The sequence below is a fragment of the Corvus moneduloides genome, chromosome 2 (assembly GCF_009650955.1).
Source record: "Corvus moneduloides isolate bCorMon1 chromosome 2, bCorMon1.pri, whole genome shotgun sequence".
NCBI lineage: Eukaryota > Metazoa > Chordata > Aves > Passeriformes > Corvidae > Corvus > Corvus moneduloides.
Genome location: NC_045477.1, coordinates 44,268,624 through 44,281,236, shown reverse-complemented (window position 1 = coordinate 44,281,236; position 12,613 = coordinate 44,268,624). Strand labels below are relative to the sequence as shown.

Below are 12,613 nucleotides of genomic sequence, written 5' to 3'. Positions count from 1 at the left end.
GAGAATTTCTGTACAACTAAGCCAACCACTTCAGTGTACTCACCAGTCAAATGCAGAACAACAAAAATACTGCAACCTCTTGCACAGGTGAAAGAATTGCAAGGAATACTTACTGGACCATCATAAAATGGTCTATTATTGTAAAATACTAGCATTGTATTATACTAGCAGCCAATACCTGCATTGTAAAATAGTTGATACATGAGTAGTTATAGGTACAAATACCTGTGCCAAACAAACACGTGCAAATAACTTCAACAGAATAGTCCCAGGACACTTACACAAGTAGGTATTTGAAGGATTACTTGCTATGCAAGAAAAACCTTTGCATGTACTATTTCACAATCACACTTTCTCAAACAAGCAGATTTAAAAGCTTGTAAGGAAAGCAAGAACAACTACTGAAATACTTTGTAAGCTAACTATGAAACATGTCACAAGACAGAACTGAAACAGCGGGGCCTTACGGACATTAACTTTTAGCATTCATTTTTAACAACAGACCACAAAAATGGCTGAGAATACTCAGGTCTCCTGCATTGAGCCTGGGTCACTAAACTGCCCAGAAGCCAGGCCTTGCATGACATGCAGCAGTAGGTGATGTTTTGTCCCTCCAACTTCCTCTTCCAAATTAAGTCCATAATCTCACCTCTCTGGTGCATTGACATCTACATTAACATCTCCATTTTATTAGTTTTAAAATGGTGGGGAGAAGGAGGGAGAAAAAAACCATACCTCTTTACAGCTTGCAAAAAACACAATGCTCTTCTTTTTCAAATGAGTTTTCAGGAAAGAGTATAACATGTTTACTTTTTGCTGGAGCTCACAGACAACATAGTTCTGATCCAAAGTTGCTGGGGTACTAAAGAAGAAAAGAAAAAAAAAAAAAACAAACCAAAATCACACAAAAGAAGTACATTTAGATAAATCACAGAAATGTCTCACCTTTCTTTTAAGCCAAGAGCATCTTATACATATTCAGTAAAAGGAGAAAAGAAAAGGAGTCAGGCTGGAAAGCTCCCCCACTTGAGGAACAAGTCTTAGCAGCTTCACTTGAAAACTACATCAATTCCCTTACTAAAAGCCAGTGGGGAGGGACAGATGTCTTTTGACATTACTTCTAAATTCATTTACTACCAGCAAGGCAAACTCCTTCCACGTCTAAGCAGCGACATTCAAACTGCCTTGACTTAAAATGCAACTTTGTCTATTAGTCCCATTAAAGCATCATTTGTGCTTAAGGCAATGTCAAAGCAGAGTCTAATCACGTACAAAAAAAGAACATTGATGTACTTCTACTGATTATACTGACACGCAAAGTAACTGTCTAAAGCTCTGAATTGTCGTCTGAACTCACATTTCTGTTCTTAAAAACAGAAATAAAACAACAAAAAACTTCTTTGGGATATCTGCCCTTGAAACACGTCTAAATGCTCATCTCTTACAGTCCCTCTGCTTCACCCTGAACAGAACATAGGTATTCAAAATTACCTTTCTAAAGGTGGCCACTTGGGAGGATGAAACTACAAGAGACTTTTCCAGTTTTCATTCTGTTATTTAATTTGAATTACGCCACAGTACTTTTTGCTTTCTAAATCTTTCAGAGGAAATTGCTTTTATAAGGCAATAACCTAAGGCAGTAAACTCTGAAACAAATTAATACTTTCCTTTTCTTTATTGTTTTGTTATCTAATTGCACTCTCCCAAATATTTAAAAAAATTAGATGTACTTTAAAATAGACTTCACTGAACATAGGAGATCAGTGAAATAGATAGTCCCCAAAATTAAGACTGTGTACAAGGCTTGTACATTCTCTCCTGCTATGAGGATATTAACCACACATTTTTTTCTGGCAATCATGTTTATTTAAGATGCCTTTGATAGTACTGCTGATTAAAAAAAGGTGTTTGCAGTACAATACAGAGATAATCAAATCAAACAGCAAAAACTTCCCCAAGATTCAATGTGGTTCTGCCATGCATTTGCCTGATGATTTCTTGTTTGCTCCCGGGAAAGCCATTTTCATCTCCGTGCTTCACCTTTCTCCTGCATCTTACATATGGAAATATATGCATGTTTCATAGAAGAGCAGAAAAAGAATCATCCATGTTCGTCAGTAATTTGACACTCAGATGATTGAGCCCACAGAAATGCAAAATTAACATTCTTCATTTGGATTTCAAAAGAAAATAATGTGCCAAAAAGGAACAGTCATTTAGTGATATATTAAATTTTTTGAGCATGGCACACCACATACTTCCCTTCAAGCAAGGGCCCCCCATCCTGCTCCAAACTGTAGGGCAGGCCAAATTTATTTTGTGTACACAGAGCCAGAGCCCTAAACATGCACAGAAAATGCAGCACATCAGGAAGCCACAGGAGTTACTGCACATGGACTAACACCACATGCTTTTCTTCGGGCTCCTAATACAGAACACACAAACAAGACTATCATTCTGCACTTTCCCAATAGGAAAGCATGTCCTTGGAAAGCCAGATTTATAAATGGCACACAGACAGACTGTACTTGCACACACATGTGGTGGTTTCACACAGTAAGTACACACATGCAGGAGGCAAGGAAGCCAAACAACAAAAAAAGGAGTAATTCAGAACTGAGTGCTCCTAGACCCAGGACTCTGGCTATAATCCACTCTGCCGCTTCCTCCTGAGGAAAAAAAAATTCAGTCTGAGAATCTGCCTGAGGAGACAAGACAAGCACAGGTTCAGCATCCCTGTAATCTCCCTGTAACTCAGTCAGAACTAGTCCCCTCTTATTTGGAAATTCTGTGCTTTCAGGAAGGCACACAAGCAGGATCAGACACTGATCCAGTGATGGATGCACAACACAACCTCTGATTCAGGGAATTGCCAGGCAGCAGTTAGATAGGATCACTATCTAACCCTCCCCAGAAAAAAAAAATCCCAACATACCTGAATTTGGCTTTCTCATGAACCCAAACATATTCAGGATCTTTCAGACTCAGCCGTGCAAGATCCTTCACGGATTTTGTTTGTGTTGCAGAAAAAAGCAGAGTCTGGCGTTTCTTAGGCAAGTTTTCTATGATTGCATTCATTGTATCAGCAAACCCCATGTCTAGAATTCTGTCAGCTTCATCAAGAACTGGATTGAAGGATAAATTTGAGAAAATATGGTTTTAGATTTAGTTATTAAAAAAAACCTACATTAAATCCACATAGCACAAAACTCCATCCGTACTAAAAGTGCAGAGAGTAAATTAATTACTGTACATGACAGAATTCTCTTTAGATATTCCTGTACTTCATAAAACATGTTTTTAAAAAAAACCTGCAACAGAAATCATAGCATTTCCCATAATCTATGCACTACAGCCGTCAATTTCACATGCTGAAGCAAAAAGATCAGCATCTCAAGTAAACAGTTTGGCAATTTGCAAACAGACTCCCTGTCCTATTACTGAAATAAAAGCACAGAATGTAAAACAGTGTTGTTGTACTGGTGACAGAGCAAAACACTCTCCTGTACCTAAGCTGAATTTACCAATGAAATACAGGGTATAAACCAAGTAGCACAGAGACAAAGCTTTAAAAGAGCCTACATTTAATGCAAATCTTGTCTAACTGCCATGAATTGTACTAAGTGTAGCAAGCATGATTTCACATTTTATCAGCTTCATTAGCTTCTTAATTGCTTCTAAGTTCCTCAAGCTATGCTAAAGATTATGCAGTTCTCAGTAGAAGGCAAACCTTTTCATTACACTGAAAATTTTTGTTCAGGTTGGAAGGATGAAAACAAACAATGTTAACAATGCAAACAAAAGAATAAAAGGAGCAGAAATCTATCTTAAAACACGAATAAAAATGTTTTCTAGAACTGGTCCAAAATACACATGCTGCAGTGGATATTCTATATAGCTAGTTAATTATCATGTCAGGAAAGACACAAGAGCCATAACCAGAAAGGGAAGTTTAGCATTAGTAAAGACAAATATAAAGGATTATGCGGGACACTACATTGGGGTTTGGGTTCCTTACTAAAGCCCCTGCTTGTTCTTATCGTCTTAAGGAAGGCATGCTCAGCAACTGCTTCAGAGAAAAGTACACACAAGAAAGAGGTTTTGCTGTTCTCTAATTTAATTTGAATATGTATGAGCTCAAATCCCATTTCATCTACATACCATGACAAGAATAAACTTTTTATGCAAGGAAGTGCTGCACACAATTATGAGCTGCTACAATATATTCCTGACTACTTTCAAGTACTTAAAGAACTTACTCAACATTTGCAGATCAGATGCATAGAAATATGAAGTTTCATCCATGTGTTGTAAAAGCCGTCCTGGAGTGCAAATTAGCATATTTATGTGGTGGATTCTTTCAGACTCTTCTTTCAGATCCTGAAAAGGAGTTAAACCAGCATGGCTCTAGCTGTTCAGACCAGAAGTCCAGTACCAGAGACGGTCAGGTCAGTTTAACCTATTAATAGCTTTTAGAAAGAATAGTCAAGGAGCAGCCTTTCCTCTTCCCCCAGATATGGCACCATTTCTTCAGCATGCTCACACCTGTGGCTTGAGGAAAAAGTATTTCAGAATAATCTAAATTGACAGGATAGTCCTGGGAGACATAGCAGGAAGGTCCATCCAGTCATGGACACTGAGAAGATTTTAAATATGCAAAAGCTTTAAAGGACACAGAATACACAGAAGAAAGCGAGTGGGTCACTGATAGGTTTCCAATCAAGACTCTCCTCCTTGACTTTTTGAGCCCAGGGTTTCCTTCCTAAACTAGCACTTAATACAGCACTCAACTATGCCTCCATACAGCAAACTCCAAGAGAGGACACACACCTTTCCTCCAATGATAAGGCCAGCTGAGAACTCATGGTTCTTCCCCACTTTCCGCAGAACCTTGAAGGTTTGATACGCCAGCTCCCGCGTAGGCGATATTATCAAAACCCCCAGGCCATCAGCTGAAGTCCACTGCTGGCGATAGAGGAGTTCCAAAGCCTGAAAGCAATTACAATGTGTTATCATCACAAAAATCTCAGAAGAAAAACGTGCAACAACAAATTGGTCAACAAAAAGTGTCATTAAAAAAAAAAAAAAACAAGACAAAGCCACATTAATTAAAAGAATGATGTGAAGAAATATCAGTACACACTCTACATAGTTTGATGACTTATAAATTCTAACTAATGGTAATGATACTTGCTGTAGCAAAATTCTCCAGTACCAACCTATGACAGAAAGTAATGGGTGGAAACTCATAAACACTTTACTGCACAATTAATCCTATCCTGTTAAATTCTGGAAATTAGGCCATTTATATGACAATAGAAATCAGTGTTGAAAAATATGAGAAATTTCTCTGCTCCTTAGGTTTTGTGGGAACCAGGAACAGAACAAGCACCTGGAAGAACATTAATTATTGAAGTTTTAATTCTAGCTTATAGACTTGAAGTGGTACTATCCACATATCACATACAGAGCATTCCAACTAAAATTGCCATACAGCTCACACCAGGATTATTCGTCCTTTTATGAATTCATACTGCAGAAACACCGTATTAGTCAGCTAATCCTAACACAAGGACTTTACAGGTATGAATATCTGAAGCCTTCTGAAATACTGAGAGCTGGTAAGCATACTTACACAATTAATTTTTTTCCACTCTTCATTTCTTCAGCTCCTCTCTCAGCCCTCTTCTCTAAACTGCTTTAAAATAAGGTTTGTATAACAAAGTACTTCTACTCTTAGATTAACTAATGGAGTAATCTCACTTGTTTCCCAAATTCACAAGACTTCTGAAGCCACCTACATTTTTTTATTCTCTACTAATAAGATTTTTTTTTTTAAAAAAGCAGCATAAAGCATAAATCTTCTTTACTAGAGAGGGTATTCAAAGCACCTACTACTGTTCCCTGACAGTAGTTACTGACAAAATAGGCTCCAAAGAATTTTATGCTTACAAAAATGCAAGTAATGTTTAAAACAGAGTAACTCCACTAAAAAAAATTCCCCTTCATCTAATCACAACATGATGGGGTTTGCATCCACTTTTATGCACACTTTAAGCACATCTCAATCATACTTTTAAACTGAAGAAATGAAATGCAGATCATGATGCTTTGAGTAAAACTGTCAGACATGTACATCCATGACAGGGCTTTTCATCCCACTTTTCTGCTTGCACCTACAAGTGATTTCTAAGGAGTTCACAAAAGACAAGGAAATGGAAGTCCACAATCACTAAGGTTAACTTTGCTATATAAGGTCCAAACTGTAACATTTTAAGGGAGTGAAAGCCACTCATCTAAGAAAATGTAAGGAACTGAAGAAAATCCACCAATCTGTTTCTTACACCTAGTTTTCAAATGCCAAAAAAATTGGACAACTAGAGTTGCACCAGGAAAACACTCTTGAGAGAAAAACAAAGCACTTCCTAAATCACACAAGGTCTACTAATGTAAGGATCAAAACGAAACTTTTAAGTCTTGGAATATTCCTAGCACAAAAAATACACTTCTTTCAGAAGCTCAAGCAGCTTTATTCAATTCCTAAGTATCTTGGCTTTCCTGAAACACTCAGAACAGCTGAATTGTAACTTTTTTCTCAGGATCTACTAACCTAAGCTGACATCAATACTTCACAGATAACTCGGTTTGAGTACAAATAGAAGGATGTAAATTACTTACTGGAACAATAAAGGCCAAGGTTTTGCCTGATCCAGTCTTTGCAGCTCCAAGCACATCTTTACCTTGTAAAGCCAAACCTATGGTTTGCCTCTGTATCTCTGTTACCACACGATACTGAGCTTCTTGCAATCCTAGTATTTGCAGGGTGGGAAGAGAAGAGAGGGTGTGGGAGGGCAAAAAGAACAAAAAAAAGAAAGAAAAAAACTTTATTTCATTTTGTCTGGCCTGCAGGACTGCATTGCTCTGTTTAGAAAATGCTGTACATGGCAATACTTACCTAAAACTTGGTTTAAAGAAAAATGTTCAGATGCAGATAAGCAATGCATTCCCTTTTACTTATATTATTTCCCAAAGAAAACTTCCATACTTACCTTTAAGGGTTTTCTTTGACAACGGAAAATCTGAAAATCTTTGGATTTCACTTGCATTTATCTGAAACAAAATAATTTTAATCAATGCTTACAATCTAACCATAAGAGAGGAATTGAACAGCATTCTACAAGTTGGTGTTAACATAAATATGTAGTAGTTCAGTATGACCTGATTCAAGTTAGCTAGTCAGGCAACCTATACCAGTTTGACCTAAGCTAAACTACTGATCTACCATAAACTACTCAGTAAGTAATGACATACTTGAATAATGCAGGCTAATAGCACAATTTAAAGCTCAGACCATCATGAAATCATAGAACAATTTAGACTGAAGAGGACCTCAGAAGGCCCCTGGTCTCCACCTTACTAGAGCCCAAATGTCCTTTTCAGATCTGTGTTTTCAGACCCCAAGCAGGGATCTACTGGGAATATATGCCCATCCTTGCTGCAGAGTGTATTTGGGCACCCAGAGCTGCAGAAATATTACATCCACCTGACTGGGAAAAGAAGAGCTCCCCTATGTCCTGAAACTCACCAGATTCACCAACCTCTAGCACTCAGCGTATTTAATTTTTTAGAGCTGTCCTACACAGTAAAAAAAAACAAAAAACCAAAACCTAAAAAAATAGTTCTTTGTCCTGACACCTACTAATTTAGTTCTCTGCATGCACCCATATTTGAGGGCTGTTAATTACACACACACACACAGAGTCCCCAATAGCATGTGCTTGAGTCCATGAGCTTGTTCAATTATTTACAAAGATGAGGTGTCAAGTAGAGCTCTTGGAAAAAATGTAGTATTTTCAAGGCTGTTCTAACAGATGTGAGCAGCTTTCACTGGCAAAGTTCATAACTAATACTAGCAGGACAAAAAAACCCCACAAAACTCAGGAAAAAAGAATAGAGACTACTGTATTTATAAAGCCTGAGCTGAAAAAGACGGTAGACTATACAGCTTTGAATCCATGCTGACTAAGATGCATAAACTGAGATTTCTAAATGTCAAACTTGGAACTCACAACTCATGCATTTCTAATAGGTAGTGTTTATCTCTAACAAACTGCTGAACAGAAATCTCCCAAATCAGGGACCAAGCAAAACAGTCCTCAGACCCTCCTGACATCTTGAGTTAACAATTCCAGAGAAGGCCTCAGATGAAGAGCTACTGAGCTGTCAGATCAGCCTTGTGTCTACTTGAAGTACCAAACTTTTTACAGCCTCTGCCTATTACAGAAAACTGAGGGGTCATAGCTGTTTAAAGAATCTAAATCACAACACTACTCTTTTCAGCCTAGTTCTCTCCAGTAAAATCAAGACAAGTAACTTAATACATGAATTTAATCTCTATAAATAAAAGGTTAAAGCAGGTAAAAGGTAGTAACACCCTTATTAAAACCTGGTTTTGACACATTTCAAGGCAAAGCTCTTGTAAGGTAGATTTCAAGCTTTCACTGTGTCCTAACAGAGCAAATAAACTTTTGTCAAACATTATTTTGGAGGAGGGAAAAAATCCTACTAGAATCACCATTAAAAAAAAGGTCTTTTGTTGACTTTCACATATTGGAATTTTTGACAACTATTTCCAAATTCAGTTGCTAATTTTGAAGATACTATGTATCACATGAAATATTGGGCCAATTCCCACTCTTTATTATTTTGCATGCTAAATATTTACAACTCAATGATGTATACAGTTGCTGTTTAATTTCAGCCAAGAGACTGTCTGCATAGGAAAACAGTAAGCCTACAGGAGGGAAAAGTGCTTCACTAACATCAAAAAAGAATTCATGCAATTGATTATATGCAACTTAAGGGATAGATTTTTACAGGTTTGTGATACATCAAATGGGCTATTGCAGCAATCTGAAATTGTTCTAATGATGAAAGTATTTCAGTAGTCAACTTCTTTTTTAACTCTAGATGACCCAGTAAGAACAGATGTATTAAGCAAAAAAGAAGACAAATATTGTTCTGCTCTTCCACAATTAACTTCTCTAAATCAATTTAAAAATCATTACATGAATAAGCCTAGCTCTTTTAAAGATGTCCAAGAAAAAAAAAGTGAGAACAGTATTAAAAGAGCAAGGAATGTTAGGAAGGGCCATGTCACAAAGCTTCCTATATTATTTCTCTGCCCTACAAAGGATCCTCTTCCAGGAGCAGAGGAATGTTATGTTGTAGTACCCTTAAACTCCGAAGGTACTGATACATTTTTAAGTCATGTCCAAACAGCAGGCATAAGAAGGACTGATGTCTGAGGTAGGTCTTCTGATAGACCTATTCCACATCTACATGCACCAGTGGAAAACACCTCCAACTTCCACCTAGTTTGTTTCCCTGTCCAAAGTTACTACCTCTGCTCATCTGCTGGGAACCTGTAACTGTGAGCTCTCTCTAATCAACTCCATATGAGAGCAGCCAGCTCATTTCAAATACCTCAAGTGCTATTCTGATCTAACTCAACTAATTTGACACAGAGCAGACTAGAAAGGATTTTTCACAAACAGCTCCCCAGCACATCAGTTAGGCTGTTAATGCTTTTCATGAGCACAACTAGATGGAAAAGACCATGTCCATCAATGGCCTGACAGACAACAAAGTCACTGAATCAACAGAAAACAGCTCATCTATGAACGTATAACACAGAAAATGGTCCCATGATTTGGACACATTGGAACTAAATTTCACATCTTCCATCTGTGCTGCCACACACTTGCCATCTGTCAACAAATGGAAAAAAAAATTCAGTGAAGAAGTATATTGGTTGTCTCTTTACTATTCATTTCATCTTGTTTATCCACTGCAGTCATTCTCACACACGAAATGATGGACAGGAGGCCAAGCTGGATCATCCTGCATCAATCAGCCGTTCTACCACTATTCCATGCACATGTAAATCTAACCCACACACAGCCTGTGTGCCAGAGACCCCAGTCACCGCTCTTCACAGAGAAGAGCTTACCCAAGAGCTTTCTACTTCCCTTGTCCTTAAGGAATCTGCATGATGCAGAACTCACTGGAGACCCCTGAAGATCCAAGCACATGGCACTTCTTCACGATTCCCACTCCCACAGATCTAGGGTAATATGGAAGAAACACTGGAGACCAAGTGGAAAACCTTGTCAGGAACCAAAAAAGAATATCTGAAGTACTGAAGATAGAAAGTTAGATGGGCATTCAATCGTATGCTCACAGGCAGGAGAATAGCAGAGCAAAAGGACAGCAAAACTCCAACAGAGCTGAGACCAAGAGTCCCCAGAACTATCCTAACACAAGCATATGTTTACCCTGTCTTAATTCTGATGGACATATCTGAATGCTACTAGCCTCTTTTCTCCAACCTCTAAAAATACACACAACCTTCCACTATGCCATCCCTACCTATGCTGCCCTAAGCTCCACAGTGACATTATCACCCATGCCCAGAAAGAGATGCATGTGCGGTCACATCAGTGACACAGAAACATCCATAGACATTCACATAGCCAAGGCTAGGAGTAGAGGAACATGTCATTTGCTTTCAAACAGTCAAGCAAATGATCCAATGAAGCTCAAGAATACCAACTTGCTGAATCTTAACTAATGGAGCTAACATGATTTCTTCAAGGTAACAGATGTGTTCTATACCTCTTGTCATTACTTTCTGCTCAATCAAATTACAACCACCAAAATGTCATTGCTACCAGCCGCGCCAAGCGCTGCATAACCAAGTACAACTGCCCTGCAAACTCAGCAAAAGTTGGCAGAAGGCAGAGCAGCACCACAGATAGAGCACATCTGACCCGTTATTCACAATTACGGTGCTTTCCACTGATCAGCGCGATTCCAAAGCCGACTATCTCCCACAAGAATTCAAGGGAATCTGGGTAACAACACCAACACCACTGACTTCAGTTCTGGTATTCAAATACCTACTTCGACTTCAGCTTAAACAACACACTCTCATAGTATGATGTTTGCCCGTCCTGCATCTTTTATGGAGACAAACGTGTTCCATCCCCAACATGAAGACATCCACACTGGTGGAGAAGGGCCAAGTGCCACTGGTCACTACCGTTCCCACCATCTGCTTCAGCCTCCTCCTCCTCGCTGCCCTCCTAACCACAAGCTCCCCCGTCTGAAGGTCCCACTACCCCCGGCTCCACAGCCTGTCCAGTCACCTCCACCAAAACCACTGGAACTGCGGCTACTGGCCCCTCCTCCTCTGCCTGGGGAAAAAGAACAGAGCATCATCCCTACCCCGTGACGGTAAAAGCTCTCTACCTGCTACAGAGCAGTGTCACCCAACACACCTCTTACCTACAGGCACCACCAACAGCCCAGCCAACCGGGGGGCTCCCCACGCCTGCCCAGGACCCACAGATGCCATCTCTCCTCCTCCCACTTCTATCCACCCGAGGAGAGGAGCCGCTTTTTCGCAGACGGCTGTGCCCGCCCGCCCCACACAGCCCGCCCGTACCTCGGGGTAGCGCTGCACCAGGCGAGCGATGTTCTCCCGCTCCACCTGCCACTCGGGCCGCTTCCTCTCCTTGCGCTGCAGCCGCAGCCTCTTCGTCCGCCGAGTGTATTTCTTCTTCCACCGCTCGAAGCTGCGCACGGGGTCCATGGCCGCCGTGGCCCCGCCGCCGCCGGGCCGGCCCATGCCGCTGCCCCGCCGCCCGCGTGGGTCGCGCACGGCCGGGCGGGGCGGGGCCGGGCGCAGCCGGAGCGCGTCACTCGGAGCGCGTCACTCGGGGCGCGTCACTCGGGGCGCGTCACTCGGGGCGCGTCACTCGGGGCGCGTCACTCGGGCCGCGTCACTCGGGCCGCGTCACTCGGGGCGCGCCGCGGGGAGGCACCGGCCCGGCCCCCGGCCCTCGCCGGCGCGCTGGGGTTGTGCGAGTGTTGAAGGAAAATCGCAGTTCGCGAAGAAATGAGCTCGCGCCGCAGCAAGGAAAATACGCTGTGATAGAGATTATAAAACGGAAAGGAAAAAAAAAATAAAGCCGTCATAGAAAAGGGATATGTGCATAGTGCTGGCGTAAGTTTTGTCCTCAGCAATGTGGTGGTGTGGGGGAATCACAGAATCGTAGAATGGATTGGGTTGGAAAGGGCCTTAAAGATTATCCAGTTCCAGCCCCTCTGTCGTGGATAGGGGCACCATTCACTACACCAGGGTGCTCAGAGCCCCATCCAACCTGGCTTTGGATAGGGATCACTTCAGGGATGGGGCATCCACAGCTTCTCTGGGCAACCTGTTCCAGTGTCTCACCCTCCTGACAGTGAAGAATTTCTTCTAAATGTCTAATTTAAAACTGCCTTTTAGTTTGAATCTACTGCCCCTTGTTTTATCACTACATGCTCTTGTAAAAAGTCCCTCTCCAGCTTTCTTGTAGGCCCTCTTCAGGTACTGGAAGGCTGCAATTAGGTGATCCCAAAGCCTTCTCTCTTCCAGACTGAACAAACCTAATTCTCTCAGCCTTTCCTCACACAGAGGTGCTCTGTCCCTCTAACCATCCTGGTGTCCCTCCTCTGGACTTGCTCCAACAGCTCCATGTCCTCCCTGTGCTGGGACCCCAGAGCT

At 41.0% G+C, this 12,613-nt stretch overlaps 1 protein-coding gene across 1 annotated transcript in view; it reads right to left on the bottom strand.

Annotated features, from left to right (window-relative positions):
• DDX10 (DEAD-box helicase 10) overlaps positions 1-11,724 on the bottom strand; it is a 178,229-nt gene extending 166,505 nt beyond the window's left edge. The window contains exons 1-7 of the mRNA XM_032099331.1: positions 11,510-11,724; positions 7,050-7,110; positions 6,679-6,809; positions 4,831-4,989; positions 4,260-4,380; positions 2,936-3,125; positions 736-862 (exon numbers count right to left, since the gene is read on the bottom strand). Of these exons, the coding sequence (XP_031955222.1) occupies positions 736-862; positions 2,936-3,125; positions 4,260-4,380; positions 4,831-4,989; positions 6,679-6,809; positions 7,050-7,110; positions 11,510-11,692 (972 nt within the window). The 5' untranslated portion in view covers positions 11,693-11,724. The remainder of the gene's footprint in view (positions 1-735; positions 863-2,935; positions 3,126-4,259; positions 4,381-4,830; positions 4,990-6,678; positions 6,810-7,049; positions 7,111-11,509) is intronic.
• Positions 11,725-12,613: the final 889 nt, after the last annotated feature.